We start from the raw sequence: 22,727 nt of genomic DNA, 5'->3' as shown, positions 1-22,727 counted from the left end.
TTGTACAGATGTCTAGTGCTAACAAATATTATCTTTAGTATAGATTATGCTAATTACAAAACTATCGAAGATATTAATACAGCAAATTTCAGGTTAAGCATACCAATTCAAAAAACAATCCTGTCTAGAGGGTGATACAGCCTAGATATGATGATATATCTGGGTGATCTATCTATAAATAGTTCATATCAACAACCCAATCATCGTTATTTTTTGATAGAGCAAGCAATTAAAACAGGAATATTCTCCAATAGAAATTCTGGATTTTTGTACCAAGTAAAATTTATTTACTTTACCCGGATCTTCTTCTCTTATACCAGGAATTATTTTTTATTTAACACTCAATGTTTTGTTTTGTTTGTTTGTTTGTTTATAATATTATTATTCATTTTATGTTTTAATTCATATTTAGTAACGAAGTATCTGTAGAAAACTTATAGTAGTTATTTGAAAGTTATAATTATATTGTACATTTCTGATTGCATTGTAAATATAGGGACCACTATAATCTTGCAGTTCTACTATATGCTGCAGGATTAACTTTACCATCTTTTGCTATACATTTAATGTTGCTGTTTTCCTCAAGGACATTTTCCCTGATCTATTGTTCTAATAACACATCTCTTGTTTCCTTGAACAAATATATTACTCACGACTATAAAGAGATCGAAATCCACGTACATGTTAATGTTCTATAAATAAGAATGAACTATTAAGGCTTAAAATGTGCGTGATCTACCACATCAAAAACTAATGAAAAAGTAATAGGATTAAAAATGACACAAAAACTAAAAAGTTTAAACATCTAGTCACCTATTACATTTACAGAGAAGAAAACCAGTGTTAAATTCAAGAACAGTTGGGCGAATACGAAAAATATGGACACTGTAACTCATTTTTAATAGCGATTTAAGTTTTGACAGAGCAAAGTGACACAGGATAAATGTGACCAAAGAACCTACAAAAGTTCCAATGAAACAAAGATTTACCTGTTAGGATCCCAATAAATAATGTGTGGTAAAAACAAGTCAAAAGGTTTCATTTTTACCATCAACCAATATCAAAATAAAAACTGTCAAACATTTTAGAAATAAAAATAAACAATTATATTTGACAAACAAAAGAACCCAACTAGGTCAAGCTTTTAAATCTAATCCTGGACAAAATTTGATAAGAAATGAGCAAAAAAAAACATGTTGTAAAAAATGCTTGGTTGTATAAACTAGATAATTCAACAGATTTCTCCTGATTTTAACCAAATGTAGAACAATACTTTAAATGTAACTTTAAAACTCTTTCTAGTTTCGTATCAATACACAAAATACATGTTATATATAAATATAACAAAAAGGCCTTGTAGTATAATCCATACTTAAGATACAAGAAATTAGTACTTATGTACTTTATGTCAACAAATGACCACGATTGTATTTTATGTCAGTATAAGTGTATTTTGAATTAATTTGATCAATACATAAATTGCACTGTCCATATTTCAATGATATAACTAATTACTACAAGGCTGTTGCAAGGTTTTATCACAGTTGTACAGTCATTGACGATTGTTTCATTGCATTATAAATATAGGTGTTGTTAAATGGGACAAACTGTTTCGTCAGTATTTTAATAGCTTCCTGCGCTGCAGCACCACCTATGAAGGATGAGACTGTGTGTAGTTCAGCCGCTCCATAACGACATCTGAAAAAAATATAAATGGTGATAACATGCCACCTCATCATACCTTAGATTCGGTAAGAAAAAAAAAACATTTACTTCGCTACTAAAGGTTCATTCTTCTGTTAAAATGAAATCAAAAACATTTTTTTTAATTAACAATATAATAATAGGCTTTACATTACATGGCATAACTTAATTATCAAATATTAGAACCTTAAAAACTTACTTCATATGAAAAAGAATATGATACAATAAAGGGGATCATTATTTTGTGATAAGAAGAAAAGATCAGGTATTATGAATTGAAACTATACTACTTACATTTCATGAATGTAATCATCTTTGACAGAGGTAGAATTAAGACCCCAATCATGTATAAGTTTCTGTACACAAGTCTACAATAAAGAAAGTTTATAAAAACTTATACCAATTAAGAAATAATTAAAACTTTTCTTTGTTTTCTCACATAGAATGTTTTAACTCAAAATAATACCATGATTTAGCAGTTTACCTGACTTCATTTTGAACTTCCAAAACAAATCATTGTAATAATACTGTATAAGTGTTTTTTTTGGTTTTTTTTGCATCCTGATGCTGACCAGGAATATGGCAAAAATTAAAACACTGGGAAAAAAAGGTACATAAACCAGCTCTGAAAGTCTAAGTTTCTTAATGAATGACTGTTAGATATTTTCAGTCTATGAAGAAATAACCTCAATCATGACTTGTACACTAAAAAACATTCACAGTCACATTACAAAATGGACAAAATTTTTTATCCAATCAGAAAGTGTGTTACTTCTGAAATTAAATTATTTTGTTATAAACATAAACAGGGTACAATATAAATCATTTAGTATCTACCTACCCTTAACTTTGGAATATCAGCTTCTATTTGATCTTCATATACACCAGGGTATCTATTATACTCCTCATTAAATTTATCTACACCCCGTAAGAGAACATAAAATATAAACTCATCATCACTATCTTCATCTGACAAATGTTGAGCTGCAATATAAACCAATAAGATTTTATACACTCCTTGATCAGTACAAAAGAACAGCAAGATTTTATATACTACTTGATCAGTACAAAAGAATAGCCAGATTTTATATACTACTTGATCAGTACAAAAGAACAGTCAGATTTTATACACTACTTGATCAGTACAAAAGATCAGTTAGATTCTAAATACTCCTTGATCAGAACAAAGAATAGTCAGAGTTTATACACTACTTGATCAGTACAAAAGGACAATAAGATTTTATATACTCCTTAACCAGGACAGAAAAACAGTCAGATTTTATAAACTACTTGATCAGTATAAAAGGACAATAAGAATTTATATACTTCTTGATTAGTGCAAAAGAATATTCAAATTTTATATACCCCTTTACCAGTACTGAAGAACAATCAGATTTTTATACTCCTTGATTTGTACAAAAGAACAAAAGGAAAGATACAACACCAAATCATAAAAATGTTATTGATGATAGCCACTATTGCCTGCTGTTTAGAGTAACACAGCCACTAGTCGGATGCCTGGTACTATAAAATATTATTTTTCTTACTTTTATCGAATACCAAAATTGTTTTCTATACAAGCAGCAGACAAGTAACATGAAAGAGCGCTTTCTAAAATGATCATTAAAACATACATAATAGTCATGGTTTTTGTGGGATATAGATTCAAATTTTCTTTAAACATCTGTCACATGTTTACTTTTGTATACCCTAATACATGCATGAGGTTTAATTCACAAATATTAATAAATCTGACTTGTTTTTAACCAAACTTTATCTTGGTAAATTAATTTTTCATCATATCTCTCATTTGATTCAGACAGAACATTAAGTTGTATGCACTATCATGGTATACTCTCACTCATTCCGTATAGTGACAATGGCTAAGTCCCAAGAGACATGAATTTGATATTGGACAGCAAATTAAAATCACTTACAACATATGAACCATCTATATAAAACCAAATACGAAATTAGCAATCAATCTATCCAAAGGAAGGAAACTCAGACGGAGGGACGGACAAGGTGATTCCAATATACCACTGAATGAGGGTATAATTACATAATTTACTATAATTTCAGAATGAAAATGTACCTTATTGTTAATTCTGACAATAGATTACACCAAAGCTTTAACTAAAATTGAAGATTTTGTAGTTCTTCACTGTCTAGGTTTCCTTACCTATCACTTGTATATTAGCTTTTGAACTATCATATTCTTCTGATAATGATCTAGATCTAAATACTCTTAAAAAGGCAGAATTTTTACCTGCAACATAAAACATTTACACATCCATTTATGAGTTATTGATTTGGTATGTTAAGCTATCTGCTGGATATTCTACTACAATGTAGAAGTTCAGTTGTAATCTAATGCTTTTTTTCTAAATTTGGCAAAATATTTACTATTGTCCATTAAACAAACATGTGGGTTAATTTAAATAGATACTAAATAAAAACAATACCTCAAGACTCTAACAGTTTCAAACACCTTTATTCCCAAGCAGTTAATATGTGTAAAAACATAAGGTTTTTGTAATCAGTGCTATCACCAGTGTATAAAATATACCGCCGAATTTTGTGGGTGTTACACTCCTGTAGATTTTGACCCAGAGGGATACAATTTAAAAATTTTAATTTCAATTCTGTCGTATCTTCTCTTTAGTGTACTGCATTACGCCTGGTTGATCTTTATTGAAAATCTCTGTGCTATATGACTGGATGGCACTGATGTGAGTACTATTTTGAATGGATATTAATTCTACTTACAGAATAACTTAATGTCATGATCAGATATAATGGTATCCTGTAACAGAAAAAAATAAAGTTAATGAAACACATTTTTCCATGTAAAATTTATCAAAAAAAAAAATACATCCAAGCTAAATCTGATAAAACAAATGATCAAGTTAAAAAGGAAAGGGGGAGAATCATTTATGTTTTGTCTTCTAATGAAAGCAAATACTAGAAATTATGTTCCTGAAAGGCGAAGTCATTTCATTTTCTTCATCTACATGACAACAGCTTTTGGTGTTAAAAGAAAAAAAACAGAGATTTGAAGGAGCCCGAATCGCTCACCTGTAAAATTTGATAAACATATCAAATGATCAAGTGGGATACACAAAATCATTTATGAACATCTGTTCTTACATCATTCTTGCAAATACCGGGTATTTCTAAATCTTGGTAAAGCATTAGCAGAGATATATGCTAATTGTGTGCAGGTGAGCTTACAAAACTTTCAGTTTTCTTTAAAGTGTAAAGCATAGTCTTAATATACCCTGAAAGAGTAAATACATATCCAAAAAGCATGATCTAAGAAAGAGAATTTTATATTTTTAATATAATATATTAAATAATTTAATTCACTTGGCAAATTACAAGTATAATATATCTAACTAAAATTATACACATAGTGCTAGTTGTATTTTATTGAGAATATTTGTTGCATGATTGAACTGTTTGCACTTTCAATTACAACAATCTACATAGTTAGCTATTTCAAAATCTTAACACCTCGATGCAATTTATTGATTTTTTATTTCCACATTATGAACTTTCATTGGATTCCTATCAATGTTTTAGCCACTATTTTTCTTTATATATACAGTACATAATAAGTATAAATAAAACATAATAATTACTTCAATATCAGTAGGGATCATACTGAAATCTTTCATTATACCAAGTAATTAAATAAAAAGAGTGAACTAGGTAACACTAAATATCATAAAAACAGAATCATCTTAGGATTTCCTGCTTTGTTTAAAAGAAAGATTGTGGTGAAATAAGTCTGCAGTTTTTGATATTTTATACTGCTTACACGATCTGATACAGTTACATACAAAAGTCAAGTCAACTTTATATCTCAGACATGCAGTTTTATTCAATTTAATTATTTGTACACAAATTGCCCTATATCAAAACTACAACAAAGGCTTTTTCCTTTTTTAATAATTTGTATAAAATCATATCAAAAACTGCAACACCAAATTGAGGCTTTACTGAAGAAGCTTTGCTTACACTGCAAAACAAATAATGTGGTAACTTGACATTACAGTCTATTCATAGAAAACTGAAGAAGCTTTGCTTACACTGCAAAACAAATAACGTGGCAACTTGACATTATAGTCTATTTATAGAAAAGAGCTGTTCATGCAGCTTGTCAAAACTTATTAGCAACTAATACAGAACTTCATTCATGTGCAAATGGACCAATAATGAAATAGAAACAGGACAAAAACTGTAGCAATCTGAAAATGTAGAGGCCCTTGAGTAATTTAATATAAAATACAAAAGTACATCGTAAGTGGCAAACAATTAAATAATGAAACAATGGGCTCAAAAATATGTCATGCTATTCAATCATCCAACAATTACAGATGTTTTACAAGTCTACATAGTTAAGAATACATATTATTGTACATGAGAATTATTCTTTTAAAACAATGATCTTATCTGAAGAACGGTAGCCAGTTAAAACAAATTGCCTGAAGTAGAGCACTTGAATTTGGAAAATAAATAAACACAAAACAGAAAACCAGTAAACAAAATGAAGTACTGTTTATCAGACATCATGTAGACATATCAATGACATTGTTGACATAATAATGACATAGTTGTCATGTTTCTGTTTCTGGTCCAATAAAAGGAGTATGTCAATGTGGCTTTGAATTGTTGATCAGAAGATTCTCTTTCTATGTTGTAAATTTACAATTGTCTTTTATTTTTATGAATTTCATAGAAAATAATCAGTGCATTTTGCTACAACATTTTTAATTCAAATATTACTTTAAAATCTATTAATATTGTATGGGAATATTGATATACATCTAATAGTAGGATTCAAATGTTTAAATTCCTTTGTATTTGTTTGTTCAGCCAAGCATGAAATATGTATGGGTCAAAGCTTTTTAAAGCCACTTATTTAGTTATTGAGTACCGGTACATACTTCAATAATAGTTTCACTGAGGTATGTTAATCTTGAGTGAAAATTCTATGTTTCAAACAACACATTTTTTAATGTGTAGCATCTGTAATAAAACCAGTGGGACATTAAATAATTTTAAATGAACAATATGTCGCACGCTATGTTGTGCTAAGAATACTCTCTCTCAACCATTTCAGTAAAAGCTGAGAAAAGGTGACACAGTACAAGTCATCATGCAGAAACTATAAACCAATTATTTTAGCATTCCCTCTGAAAGAAGCTGAGAAATCTTATACAAAATTTCCATTATGCAGCACCTATATAAAACTACAAAATCGATCAGTAAACAGGAAGTAGATAACTCATGAACCTGAAAAGGGGAGACAAAGTACAAGTCATCATTAAAAAGCATTATTACAAATATATAAGCATTCCCTCTAGTAGAAAATGAGAAATCTGTAACAAAACAAGAGGCTCCCAGGAGCCTGAATCGCTCAACTGGTTGAATTTTGCCCTTCAAAGGCAATAAAGGAGAATGTTCGGTAAGGACCCCTTTTGGCCTCATAATTTGGGCATTTTTGAAAATTTGATTAAGCTGATTTCTAGGTAGTAGTAGTATAGTAAAATGGTGGCGAACACTGAATATAAAATGTTTTTGACAAGATTTATGACATTATTCCAGAAATAGCAGTATGCATTTATGTAATTTTTACAAAATCCTTTAACATGTAACAATTCTGCAATTTTTACGGTGTTTTCTGTGTGGAATGGAAGTGGCCACACATCTGTTGACTCAAGATATTTTTACACAAGTTGTAACTGACAATTATACACAAAATTAAGAAGAAAGAGAGTCAGCATGCATGTGGCCATTGTTAAAAGAGTGATAAACGGCACAAAATTAGGTGTTTTTCAGCCTTTTTAACAGGTTTTCAAATCTTGATCAAGTTTGAAGGGCTTATATGACCATATAGGTTCAAACTATTACAATATACTAATCAAATCAACTATAAAACACATTGAAGAGCTGGAGAAACAACATTAAAGTTTCTTCATGTAAACTTTGTTTTCAAGTCCAAATTTTGCCCTTACTGAATTAACTTCTTTAACAAGAAATTGTCCAACAATTTTGACTCAAGAAGTCTTTGGTAGGACTTATCATAAGAATCATTTCAACAATTGAAAGTTTCTTATAATCTATCATAGTTGTCAAAATATTGACTAAAAACTGTAAAAAAAAAAAAAAAAAATAAAACAAAACAAAACATCATTTTTCTCCTTTCAAGGGCAATAACTCTTACAAGGAGTCATCTGACAACTTTGATCCCTGAAGACTTTTGTGGTCCTAATAATAAGGATCATTTCAGCTATTGAAAGAATTTGGCTAAACTAACGATTTTGGCGATATATGTGAAAAACTACTGTCTGACCCCTATATTCTATTTTTAGTAACAGTGGCCATGTTTTTCAACGGATCAAAAATTCCCACATCAGTTCTATGCAGGATACCCCTAGAAACATTTGTACCAAGTTTGGTTTCAATGGGTCAAGTAGTATCAGAGGAGAAGATTTTTTAAAGAAATAACATGAAAAATAGCAAAAAAACGTCATAAAAGGGCAATAACTAAACATGACTTAACAAATTAAAACAAATATTTGACCACAGATAGATCTCATCATGCTCAACACTTATAACCACCTTAAACAAAATTTAGCTTAATCACTGTCTGACCCCTATGTTCTATTTTCAGTAACGGCAAGTTCGGTTCTAATTGGTCAAGTAGCTTCAGAGGAGAAGAGTTTTATATAATTGTTATCGAAAATGACGACAGACAACGAATGCCAAGTGATGGCAATAGCTAAAGGCCATGTGAGCTAAAAAGTATAACAGACGGACAAAGTAACTGCAATATAGCCCCTACTGTGGGGGTTTAAAAACAGATGTAAAGGAGTTGTTCTAACAATAACTTTTAACTTATAATGATTGACACAATATATAATAACAAAATGCACTGCTTCTGCCAATAACATTGACAATTCCTTGCCCAATAACTGGAGTAAATAAAGGGTAACAGAGAAATCATACATGTTTTGGTGGTGCTATTATATGAAGTGGTTCCTCCTACAACAGACCAAAACCACATCTTACAAAGTTATAATAATTCAGCATACTCTAATCACAGCTTACAAAGTTATCGAAGTAATAATTAAGCATACTCTAATCACACCTCACAAAGTTATAGATAGTATAATTCAACACATTCTAATCCCAGCTTACAAATAACTATAAAATTTATTTCTCCTATAATTAAGCACACTCAAACCTTATTCAAAACTTAGTCCGACTCCTTTTAACAATATTTAACAAAATAGAGATGAAGCCCTCAACATATTTGATCTTAGATAACCTGTTCTAATTTTCAAAACTGAAATTAAGGCAAAGTAAAAATATTTAAATGGATTGAAAACAAGAAATTTGTTCATTCAATTTTGGTCTTTTTGTCAGTCTTCATAAGATGAGTTTATGTTTGTAGCAATAGGTGTCAACCATACAGATTACATTCATTAGAACACTTAAATGAAGAAGGAAAAAGACCTATACACATTTTTACAGTTTTGAAAGTCAATTCAGCGAGAAAATCCATTTCCTAACATTCTAATTCCTTGAAAATGAGCTACCATCACTTTTACAGACAATTTTTACTTAACATAAACCATGGTCTGAAGTAAATGATTGGTTGTTTATATACAAATAAGAAAAACTACTATAAAATACATAGAATTGATACAATTTGAAGGGTAATTTAAAAATATTTTGCAATAGCATCATGATGGAGGCTGGATGAAATTTTACAATGTGTTGTGTCCATAAATACATTTTGGGCTTTATACCCAACAAATAGTTTCCTTTACTACACTAACCATGTTTTTTTTCACTGAGGTACTGTGCATCTTTTGCAAAAATGAAAAAGGTGACAATTGTGTGAACTATCAATCTTTATTGAATAAACAATTACATGCAACCAAAATGGTATGAAATAATTAAATTATGTCATCCATAAGTCCCATGGGCAGGTTAATCATGAGCTTATGGGTTACTGAGCATGAAATAGTTGACACTTGGCAAACTCAATTTCTAGTGAATTATAATGAGGATTAATTACACAGCATGTATAGATGTCCATTATCCTTTGACTATTCCCACAGAAGACTGACACAAAATGGTGTCTTCATTGTATACCAACAAAAGTATTTCTCAGTCAATATAAAGCATTTTTTGCTGTTTCCAGAGCCTTGGTTGAAATATATATATTGTGTTAATAGACAAGGAAACTTCTGAGATATCAAATTCAGAAAATGAAAGCAAACTATCATTTTTCATTTTACACAGAACACTGACTTCATCAAAAAAGAAATGAATAATACCTTAGCAATACTTTGTTCAATCCTCCTGACTTTATCTGTTACTATAGCAACATCGTGATCAGCTTGATCCCTGTATACATGTTGTAGCTGTATGTACCTATTTGAGTCAGCTGTCATATCAGGTATAGTTCCTCTCAAAGGTAAATAACCTGTGGAATTATACTATCATTCATCAAGTATTTATATCATTCTCAAGAGACAAACTACCCAGCACTCATCAAAAACTATTAAAAAAAATTTTTTCCACAACATTTAACTTAAAGTTTTCGTGTATTTTATTTTGTTTTGAGTTTTTACAGATTGCATCATTCAAGACAAGAATTTTTTACTATTTCAATATGAAAGAGAGTAAGAAAAATTGAATTCTGCAAAGTGAATTATACATGCTCTATGAATATATTTTTTTGTCATCAATTCTCATATTAGCTACTGAAAAGGGATCAGTAAGACAGTTGTTGGGCAAGTACCATGCAAACTCTACTAGCCTGTTTTTTCTGGTAAGAGTTTATTATTCAGAGAAAAAAATCACACTAAAATCTACGCAGGCTGAATTGAGTTTGGTTCAGCAAATCTGATAATTTCTGATGATACATTTTTTTTTTATTGTGAGAACTACTTTGTAAATCCTATACAATTACCTTGACCTTCATTTTCTACAAATTGTTTAACAGCTTTAACTAGTATCCAGAAGGATGAACTCTGAAAATACAAAAAAAAATTCTGTAAAAAGTACAAGCTGAACATAAATGAAATGGAATTACTTGTGAATTCCTAAAGGTATATTGAAGATCAAGTCCCAGATGGAATTTAAATATTTCCAAAATTATGACCCATGTTTTTAAAGCAAAAATAGAGAAATCAGGGTATATTTTCAAGTTATGTTTTACTATACACCTTCATATACTTTTATTTAATTGTTATTGCTTGATTCCAAGTGTTGAGAGGACTGCACAATGTAAATAACGTGATCTATCTAATGGAATGCTTCCTTATCCAAATTCAAGCTATCAAGATACAATAGTTACCAAAGAATTGACAACAAAATTTGTATCTATTTAAAAGGCATTATATCATAACCTAATTGGTTTATAATCTTAAATTCCAGCTCTTGGTACAATGTACATAAAAAATGGTTATAAAAACAATGTATAATGACAAATTACATGGATCTTTTAACTTAAATCTTATCTTAATGTCTGAAAGATATGTAAAATTTTTACATAGAATTTTCACTGTGTTATACTCACCTCAGAGTCAACATTATCACAACATGGATCACTGAACAGCTGATTGACATCGCCAGGCATCTTTAAAAAAACCAAGCATACATTCATTACCAGTGCTGTTACTTATGTTAATATCATTATAATACTAATTATTTAATTTGAAAATTGTCTTTACTTGGACAGGAAAATAAATACTCAAAGAGAACACAAAAGGATCAAAGGCAGTTAACTATTTATATCATTCTGTAGGGCAATGCCCACATAAAAATTATGCAAACAAAGGGACATAACTCAAATCGTCAATGTAGTATAAATAAAAAATGAAAATAAAGCTTCCATTTAACAGTTAACATTAATAACAATATAAAAATCTGCAAGAACAACATAAACAAAAAACAAGAACATTTCTGACAATACCCAGAAAACATACATGTAGTTTCTGAAGTACGATGCAAAGAAGAGGATGATGTAGAGCAATAGTTTAGAAAAATACATGTATGTTCAAGTATACATGTACATTAAAAAGACCTAACATAAGTTTTTTTTTAATATCTCCAATAGGGATAAATCACTTACTGTTAATGTTATAAACCAAGTGTACATTTGATTGTTACATTTCCATGCACATGTACATAATATTTTATCATCTATGAAATATTTATTCATAATTTCACAAATGGACAACTTATTGATAACACAATAAAAATTACAACATACAGAGGTGGGTACCAGTGCTGAATTAACACTCTTAACAGCTTCATCAAAATTCTCTTCTTCCAGTGGTATACCCTCAGGGTTCTTCCTTATACCTGGAAACAAAGAATGAAACACTTAAGTACGCTCAGCATTCTTTCATTTACCTGGAAACAAAGAATGAAACACTTAAGTACCCTCAGGTTTCTTCCATATACCTGGTTACAAAGAATGAAACACTTAAGTACCCTCAAGGTTCTTCCTTATACCTGGTAACAGAGAATGAAACACTTCCTTATACCTGGTAACAGAGAATAAAACACTTAAGTACCCTCAGGGTTCTACCTTATACATGGAGGTTAAGGGTAACACTTAACTACATTAAGGGTTCTTCCTTATACCTGGAAGTAAAGAATAAAACACTTAAGTACCCTAAGGATCCTTCATTTTACCTTGAAAAAAAAACAGACTAAAGAAAGTAAAAACTGTAATATAGAGTGACAAGTGAATAACTTTAAATATATACATCTCCAGTAAGTTGACAAATCTTATATAAAGTACTTATATTCATGGGTATCAACTTTTGTGGTTTTGGGGAAAAGCACAAGATCATGGATTCATTGTTTTGATGATCCTGTCATGCAATTTAAAGAAAATAATCTTTTTCGTTTGGAAGCAAATTTCACGGTTTACCTTGCCAATGAAATCCACAAAAATTGGTACCCCACAAACAAAAGAACTGTCACATTATTTATACATGTTTCGTACTGATTCAATGAATTATGTCCATGTGATAAACAGCATCAATTAACTGGAGATAAGATAATTGATTTTACAAAGCCAACAACAACAAAAAACAGAAACTGACATAACCTGAAGGCACCTTACAGTAAAAAAAGAAACGGTAAAAGCCAGATTTGAGAAGCAAAATTCAGTTTTAAAGCAGAAAAATATCATGTTTGTAATCAAGATGATAATTAACTTTAAATATCTTTTTATAAAAACTTGATAATAATATATGGGTATGTTTACTTACCTTTCTTTATAAGTTCTTTAAACTGTGTTTTTTCTTTATAATTTTTAGGACCACAACCATCATGCTAAATAAAAAGGATTAAACTGTTTTAACAGTACTATTCATATATTAGTCATTATTAATACAATGTAATAAGTGTGATATAAAGTGTTGAGAGATGATCTAGAACCAATATTTTTTAAGTAACCAACAAACATGAGGTAACTGCTGTGATGTTATTACTCTTGCAGCTGATTTTCAATGAGTCCTACAAATTTGCTGTGATTACAGCTAGTTGAAACAGACCAGCTCCAATTTCAATACAAATCTAGCTAGGCTAGTGAGTAATTTAAATAGCTCTTTAGTTAGAAATCTGCCCTACATTATACCAATGTGCCCTCCTTAACCACCACAGAACACCTTTGTGATCCATTAGACACTCTCTTTTAATTTTGAATATCTATCAATTATGATGACCTTAACCTTAATTTGCCATCCACCATCATAATTGACAGCTATTTCAGATTAATGTCTTCATTATAAAACCATGAAGCACTGCCACTAATAAACTTGCAAATTTGTATAATGTGAACTTACTGTTTCTTTCCATTGTTGTAAATATTTGTAGATAATAACAAGCCATGGTGTATGGGAATGATCCTGAAACATAACCATATAATACAACAAAGTATTTATTAAAAGCAAACATGTACTACTTAATCTAAGAAGAGAACAATTTTTAATCCTGTTCCCTACAATTTAATGACATTGTACTATTGTAGAATCATGTTGTGTTGCATTGTAACTATAATCCTGATCAAGTGGTTGTAAAAATTGACTAAGTCCACGACACAAAAAACAGACATGTTTATTAAGTTGCATCCTCACACAATCAACATCATTATGGTATACATGTAAAGTCATGAATAAACAGTTAATTTGGACATAAATTATTCAAAAACAACACACAGAGACAATATGTACACAGCATACAAAAGTCGTTTACATTCTCCCTACAACATCAATGTTACAAACATACAACACTATACTATCATGGGGTGTGTCAAAAGAAATACTACATTTGGTTAGGTGACAGACAGATCTCCCTATATCAATTCTAGAATATACCTACATTCTATAAAGTAGAATGTATGGAAAGAAGAGGTTTAAAAAATTCTTCTACTTAAAATAAACTAAAGTTTTAGACCACCATGTACCTTTTGATCCATAGTTTCCATGTTGAGAGAATTACAATAATCCACCAGTTTCTGGAATGGGCGATCTAATCTCAGATCTTCATGGGCACTGTCTGGATGAGATTCTATTACTGAAATAATCAAGAGAAGTAGTGAGTTAATATTCATAATGCATCATTCATTGTAATTTCATTGGATAATAATTCAATGATGTACTGTCAGCAATTTTTTAGGCATGTTAATATAACCATATTGTTTTTAAAGATTTGTCCTTGTGAATCTAGATTTGGCAGTGGAAAACATCCACTCACCAGCCAGCATTGCCAATAAACTCAATTTGCTACCATCAAATCCACAGTTGACACTTCCAAACCATCAAATACAATACAGTTATCTCCTACTTCCTCAAGATGAACAAAATGAAATCTTTAGGAGCTAACTAAGTGAAGATCTCTGTCATTTTAATATTGTAAAAAGAAAACTGATGCATAAAAAAACTCCATGTTCTCTTCTTTTGATCTAACAGATAACAATTAACCTTGTAATTGCTTAGAGACTTTAAAAGTGCTAAGGCAAACAATTTTCTTAAGGCCAATAGGAAGTAATTGCAAGATTTAATTCCTTCTCAAATGGCAGGACCGTGGCTAAAACTTGTTCTTCAAGAGAGAATAATAAAATCCATGAAACCTCCCCTTTAATTTCTTTTGGAGTAAGGATGAAAGCTGCTCAGTCTATTACATGTAATGAAATTTATTAATGATGACTTTATCAAGACAGATAACCTATAAAACTAAGAGGTTTTGTGATGATACCTGTATGTTCTTTGACTACTAATCTCATATATCCAATGAAACCATAACTTCTACACACTAACAGTGGAATATTCTTCTGAGATAACAATGAATCTAACTCTAACAATTCCCTGCAATAAAACAAGTCATGTGGTCATAAAAGTTCTAATGTTACTTAAGTCAACAAAACAGAAATAACAAAGAAAGCTTGACCATTTGAAATTTCAAATCATTGCAGCTTTCTGTGTTAGATTATTTGTGATGCTGATGATAATCAGACATAGTTGTTACAATTTCAATATTCAAAACTTATTTATATGGTTTATAAGTCTCATTCTAGTTTCATTTTCCTTTCAGGAATTTCTGATGTATAAGTAAGACTCGAAATCTGAAGACCGATTTGCATTTTATTGTTCACTTCTCTTGATCTCAAAAATGCTGCATTACAATGCAAAATCTTCTATTTTATGCTTTTCTTATCATTTTTATCATCTAGAAATATATATTTTTCTATTTTTATCTGTATTTTTACATGAAAACATGATTTTCTTTAATACTGAACTCAACGATGTGTAAATCACAAATCTCCAAGCATTTGAATAGTAGTTCAGGATCCATTCATATATGTTGCATGCCTGGCAATAAACCCATCTGCATTAAAAGTTTTATAAAAATCAAATTTTCATGGGAAATGCAAAAAAATAAAATTTCACTACAAAATGAAGAATATGAAACCCCAAAGAGATATTGTTCAAAAATTTGAAGTAATAATTTTATCCACTATACTATCATGGGCTGTGTCAAAAGAAATACTTTATTTAGGTAAACATGTTTAATTTCCACTATTTTAAATCAGCAGCACAAGAATGCCAATAAGAAATACCTTTCACACAAATTAGTTGCAATGACTATTGTAAATGTGGAGAAGAAGTCAGGGTTAGCTCGGATTAACTTCTCAGCACTCTGAAATTAAACTGAGCTTTAGTTAAAGTACTATAAGTAGTAGAGAGCTAATTAAATAACATATTATTAACAAATCATACATTATCTGAAATACTATAGTGAATTAACAATGTAACACAGAATAAAGAAAAGCAAGAACTTTTTTTCTGATTGACTGAATCAGACTATTTACAACTCAATATCATGGATGATAATGGTATCTCCTTATCAAAGATTTCTTTTTTAGGGTTGGAGACCATGGCATTGTAGCAACATTATTTTATCAGCAGATTATCATTGTACAATGTAATACAGATCAATTTGATTGAATATGATATATAAATTTGACTGCTATTACCTCTTCCACATAATCTCCTGTAACATCATCATTTAACTCACTCAGTAGCTCAGCTGCAGCTTTGGCTCGAGACTATAAATGTAACAGAGAACTCAATCAAAAACTTTACTACAAATTTGTGTTGTATTTATCTGATTTCCATGGCAACTTATATCAGATTTGTTTATTGTTTTTTTTATATACATCAGAAGCTGGAAGTACCTTTTCATAGATAATTTAAAGGTATGCTGTACTTGAAAAACCATAACAATATATGTGTTTTCTTAAAATTCTTGGTACATGTACAAATAAATTGAATGGATTTTCTCATTACAGTATTACAAAAAAGTACACAAACACAGCTTTTTTTATTTCTCAAAACCTTCTATATATCAGTTGACATAGCTGTAAATGAGTTCTTTCTAAAAAGATATCTATGTTACCAGATCAACTATAATAGGTACATTACCTCTCCAATAGGTACATTACCTCTCCAATAGGTACATTATCTCTCCAATAGGTACATTACCTCTCCAATGGATACATTACCTCTCCAATAGGTAAATTACCTATCCAATAGATACATTACCTCTCCAATAGGTACATTACCTCTCCAATAGATACATTACCTCTCCAATAGATACATTACCTCTCCAATATCTACATTACCTCTCCAATATGTACATTACCTCTCCGATATGTACATTATCTCTCCAATATGTACATTACCTCTCCAATAGATACATTACCTCTCCAATAGATACATTACCTCTCCAATATGTACATTACCTCTCCAATACTGTCTTTGGTCAAGAAGAAGCTACAATGGTAATCAAAAATTAGGTCTATATATTACAGAAATAAATCAGCAGTGTATGTCCATCCACAGTTTTGTGTTTTATTATCTTTGATACTTTTTTGTAAGAACAAATAAAAAAGAAAACGAAAGCCTAAAACATTGTTTTCTAGACTCATGCCACACATATACAGATTTTATACAGTCATATTTAATTAGCCAGTTCAACATTTTTAAACAAGTCACAGTGTGTATTACTATTTATCAGACAGATTTTAACCATACTTGAACCAATCATACAACACTATTACATGAAGTTAATCAAAAAGTACTAACTTGTTCCCAACATCTTCTCCATTAACTTTACTACCATCCACAATGGTAAACGATCCTATTCCTGATTACATAGAAAAAAATTTAACTTTTAAAACAGAGGTTATCAATGAAATACAACAACAAAAACAGCTGATAGAACCTGTTCTGTATTTAAAACAAACTTTCACAACAGAAAATATTATCAGTTTAATTGACTTTCATAATGCTTTTCATATCTAGTGTAACTATATTAAATTAGATAGAATTCAATGTATGTACATGTATTATGTTAAATGTATCTGTCAGCCTGACCTTATTTTTTTTTTTAATTTGATAAATCCATCATTGTTAACTCCTAAAACAACCTTAAATGGAATGTTGAATCCATATCATTTGCTATTGATGGGATATTTGTGTTTAAACCTTAAATAGCAAGTTCAATTGCAAATCATGTGATCTTTGAGATTTTTGAGCAATTAGAACCAAACAAAAAACAAAAAAATTAAAATTGCTACCTGGTAAAATCATATTTTTGAGTATTTCTGTACCAACTGCAGAAACATTGACAAGACAAACACATGCAGACTCTAGAGCAGATTGTCCATGGTCTCCCCATAATCTGAAATATTTAAAAACAATAAGTAAACACAGAAAGCACACAATTTGTATGTGCATACTTCAATGGAAATTAGCTATTTCTTGTACAAGTATGCTAAGCTACATTCAAAAGTACATCAGTAATTTTTGATGCCCCAATTCCCACAAGATGTGGGCAGAAAATTCAAGAAAATCATATTGTTTTATACTGCATCTTAATATCAGGACTATATGCATGACATTTACTCTTGTATAGACCAATTCTTACAGCAGATTCCATTTACATGTATGTCCAATAACCTTTGGCAATATACATCTATCTCCACATTTGTTCAGTACATAAAATAAATACAATTACATTTTCATTTCTGCAAGGACTACCATTAATTACAATAATAATATTAATAATACTTCATTTTTAGAAGGTAACACAGATAGTTTACCTATAATCTTCCCTGAAGCCCTCGCACAATAGAAACAAAAATAAAGAAGTTAATTATGATGCCACTAAATGAGTACTAGTAAATTATACATAAATGCATTCAAACAAGATTATCACTTAACATTATAAAACATGTAAATAAAATTGAATTATTCTTTAGTCCTTTGTTCTATTAGGAAGATATTTAATTTCTGCTTAAGAAGACTTATTCCTTTTCAACTTCTTATTTCATTTGTGAGGGTATTCCAATGAGATGGGCCAGAATATCTCGATAGTTCTGTCTGAGATTTAGGAATAAAAATAGCATTGTTTATGGCATTTTGTGAACAGTATGGATTTACTTCAAACAAAAATTTTATTTTATCTGCTAATAAGATGGAGCTAACCCATTTGATGATCAATCAAGAAAAGCACTTGCGATGTATAATTCTATTCTCAACAGTTAGCCAACCTAAACTAAAAATTAAAAAGGGGGCTGGATGGGGCACAGAATTTTGCATCAAGTATAAGCCTAGCTGCCCTCTTTTGTAGTATAAGTACATGTTGTAAATTTTCTTTTGTACAATTGTCCCAAATACATGTAGAACTACAACAGACACTTAATGAGAGAATATATCCTGAGTAAAACAGTTTCCTTGTTTCTAAGTTTAGATACTTTTTAAACCTAGACAGAAGATAAAGCTTACTTGAAATTTTTTAGCATACAATGTTTGATTGTTTCGACTAGCTCAGTTTCTGACCAATTTTGACTCATAATAATGCATAACATACCTACACGTACCTTATTTTGGTTCATTTTTTATTGAAAATTTGATCCTTTTAACATGATATATTTGAATGCACCTGAGGGAGCTAAATGTTAGAGAAGATCAAAAATTGGAAAATGAAAATTTAGCATCTTGTTATTTACAATGGGTCCTAAAAAATTTTGGCAAGATGTCAGATATTTACTTTTATTTTATATGTACAAATGTCCATTTGGTCGGCAGAGATCAATGAGATTAACTTCACCATGGTGGGTGAATTTCACACCCAGGTCACTGATTCTCCATAAACAATAAACAACAGGAATATACAATGTCCCAGATGGGTGAGTGTAACACTCACTTTTCACCATGTCACGGTGTTTCACCAACAAACACAGATTTAACTCTTAAGCTGCTATGCTATTTTCTATTGTTTAATTGTGTAATGCTGCATAAAAAAATTGAAAAATGACTAATTGTGCTTACTGTTTGAATGAGCATATCTTTGTTATTATTAATCTTAGACCTATAAAAGTATTGTTGGATTCTATAGTGTCATATTTTCACATTTGTTTGTTCCCATCTGCAATATTTACCTGTCCAGGTGCAAATGAATGTGAGATAATATAAGTTTTGATGATTTAATACTTGGAACAATTCCATAAACATAAGACTTCATAATAATTAAACACTTACAAACATAAAACTTCTGAAAACATGTTTCACACATTAAAAAGTTAAAAGTCCCAGGTATATATCAAGCAGGGATAAAAATTAGCAGTCACCCAGCAGCCCATGCCTACTAGATTTTGAACTTTTTGGTAAAAATAGTTGAACATATAGAAAATAGTAAACTAAACTATGGTCTGGGCTAGCAGCTTGTACTTCCTATTTTTTTTTAACTTGTTTACTATGAAAACATCAAAGAAATGCTGAAAAAATTATCATCGTCCCTCTTTTCTACATATCAGTTCATTTCACCAACTATGACAGTTATAAGTAATCATCAATAAACAGTTTTAGAGAATCCAAAGGAGTTCCATAAGGCATAAAGTCTTTGTTCGATTTTGCTTTTCCAGTAAACCTCCCTGTCATTTTGCACTCATCCATTGCAGAGGTCGTTGGGGGAATCCCAATCAGAATGCGGAGAAAAATCACGCAGGGATAAATTGCAAAGTATATTTCAATTAAGATTCATCTTCTCTGGTCCCAAATGTTCGAATTTGGCATCATCGTCTTCACTTCGTTGAAAAAATGGCAACTTCATAATCGTTACTCAAATCAGCAGCCACCATTTTGAGATATTTTTCATCAAAAGTATTTACTTTCAATTTTATCCTTGTAATTCATAAAAACATCCGAGAATCTTGAAATACGCAAGATTTGGACCAATCAAAACATATAATATAATTTATTTCCTTTATTACTGCTTCCCGAATTCCCTCCTTGTCTAGGAACGAACTTAAACAACTTATTTTCGAAAATGACAATAGTCGCGTGTAACAATTTTCCATCAAAATATCGGAACGACAATAGTAGCATATAGCAGCTTAAGGGTTAAAACTCCAACTTGAGTGTTAGAGAAACAAAAGTCGCTGAGTGTAGTGTACATGGTACTTAGCCATGAGTTAGTAATTATTGTAAATAAGATTGAGAACCTTTCCCGTTCCGGAAACATTTGCTAGCTTCAACAATTCAAAACAAATAACTTTTTCCAAGAAAGTCAACAGAATCATGAAATGCTTGTTTTGAGATGGCAGCGCTGAAGTGTTTACTAAAATGATGTCATCCGTCTCATCCATAGATACATCCCTATGAATGCCTGACAATTCGAACCATTTTCAGAATTGTATAAAATTGCAAGTTAGCACATTGTTAGTTAAGAATTCTGTCCTTGAGGAGCATTCCACATGGTGTCTGTTTCATATTAACCCCTTCTTTTGTAGAATGGGTTAAACAACTTAGAGTAGCAGTTCCAGTAACCAATACATGATGCAACCATTCCTCTCAGAATCTATGAGCTTAGTTTGTCCTATACTTGAAAAATGAAGGACTATAGGAAAGTTCGCCAATCTCATTAGTGATGTCATATTCACTAATTTGCATATCATTAAGTGTCAAATTGGTTGGCAAATAAACAACAAAATAAACAATTAACAATTTGATGATTAGAATACCAATTTTCAAAACTTTATAGCTTTGTTATTTTACATCCAATTTTGGTTCTGTAAAATGTTTCATTTACATAAAAGAATTCATATTTTACATGTGAATTTATAATTGTTTTACTTGAAGAATAAATTTGAAACGATATTTATATGTAAACCTCTATTTTCATATAAAATAATAATTAAAATTTTATGCTCATTTAGTCTAATTACTGAATATTGATTTAAAAATTCCATGGATAAAAAGAGTTTGATTGGCAGTTTAGGGAACCAAAAAGAATTTTTCAATTATCTTAAAAAACGGAAAAGTAACTAATGATGATTTAAAGTTGATGCCCCATGCCACTCAATGGGTTTTTGCCAACCAAAACCAAATCATAGGTAAGTGATGACAACACAGAGAACTCTCCTATACTATATTTGACTATTTAACAAAAGGTTGGAAGCACATCTCTGAAAGTCATCTCTTGGCCCAAAATGGCCAAATCCTTACATTAATATCTCACCTGCTTATCAGTAATACAAAGTAGATTGTGAGAAGTGCAAAGAAGAAGCACATCAGAGTACTATAATAAGTGCAAACTGTAAAAAAATAAACAAACCTAAGCTGTCTGTCGTATTTGTTTTTCTTGTCTACCACAACTTGCTTCCCGTCTGCCATATCTGGTTCCTCTTCTACAATTTACACAGAGATCCAGTTTTTGAAAAACCCATATTAATATATTGTAATTTCGAGCTCGAGTTGCTTTAACCACGGCTTTTAAAATTTTAATCCTACAGTGCGTGGTTGAGTCGTACCTCACTTATGCAATATTGATATGAAAAAAACATTGAAAATACTCAGAAAATGATATAGATGAAAAAAATAATCATTTTTACGTGAATATAATCATGTTAAGAGGGTGTCCATGACAAAAAAAAAATCATCCATTTTGTATCATAAGTGCGTCTTTTCTCAAAGTTGAATGTTGGTTTGTAATTAACTGCAACAAGCAGGATTGGCGATAGCGTGAACATATAATGAATAAAACAATGAAAACTTTGCTTATTCTAATCTCCATAATAGAACTGTCTATTCTTACTTGGAATGTAAGGGGATAATTTTATCTTCTTACAGTTTGAACAATCTTCTTGAAAAAAATAAAGTGTGATGTATATATCTTGTCAAATATGTTGTTCGTTTCTTCAGTCACTTCATCCAAACTATGACTTGCGTTATGACCGATAAATTAGACTTGAGATTTTCTTTTGGTAGCGGAAAATGTGCTGTTCTTGTGCAGCGGGACATATATAATGGTTTAAATGTTATTGAAACTGACCTTACAAAATGTGTTCACGGGCTTGAATTTGTTACTAACACTAACAGTTCAATATTCATGTTTGGTGTGTATCTGCCGACTCA

The 22,727-nt window shown here is 30.4% G+C and overlaps 1 protein-coding gene across 2 annotated transcripts; it reads right to left on the bottom strand.

The window, feature by feature from the left end:
- Positions 1 to 881: 881 nt before the first annotated feature.
- LOC148616258 (NEDD8-activating enzyme E1 regulatory subunit-like) lies at positions 882 to 22,056 on the bottom strand. Of its 2 annotated transcripts, XM_088583127.1 has the most exons (20): positions 21,928 to 22,056; positions 17,888 to 17,991; positions 17,394 to 17,454; positions 17,051 to 17,081; positions 16,283 to 16,354; positions 15,866 to 15,945; positions 15,004 to 15,113; positions 14,213 to 14,322; positions 13,593 to 13,655; positions 13,017 to 13,080; positions 12,005 to 12,096; positions 11,309 to 11,368; positions 10,700 to 10,760; positions 10,062 to 10,210; positions 8,722 to 8,757; positions 4,474 to 4,510; positions 3,887 to 3,973; positions 2,546 to 2,688; positions 1,999 to 2,072; positions 882 to 1,698 (listed from the first exon to the last, which is right to left on the bottom strand). In XM_088583127.1, exons 1-20 carry the CDS (start codon positions 21,984 to 21,986, stop codon positions 1,539 to 1,541), a joined length of 1,653 nt encoding a protein of 550 aa, XP_088439253.1. In that variant the 5' UTR covers positions 21,987 to 22,056; the 3' UTR covers positions 882 to 1,538. The 2 variants fall into 2 exon arrangements, with proteins under 2 accessions (XP_088439253.1, XP_088439254.1); XM_088583128.1 differs by lacking the exon at positions 8,722 to 8,757.
- Positions 22,057 to 22,727: the final 671 nt, after the last annotated feature.

Source organism: Perna viridis, chromosome 5 (genome assembly GCF_037379345.1).
Source record: "Perna viridis isolate PV_CMFRI_1.1 ecotype Kerala chromosome 5, ASM3737934v1, whole genome shotgun sequence".
In the NCBI taxonomy this organism is placed as follows: domain Eukaryota; kingdom Metazoa; phylum Mollusca; class Bivalvia; order Mytilida; family Mytilidae; genus Perna; species Perna viridis.
Note: the sequence above shows the minus strand (reverse complement) of the source record. Positions and strands in the feature narration are given on the sequence as shown.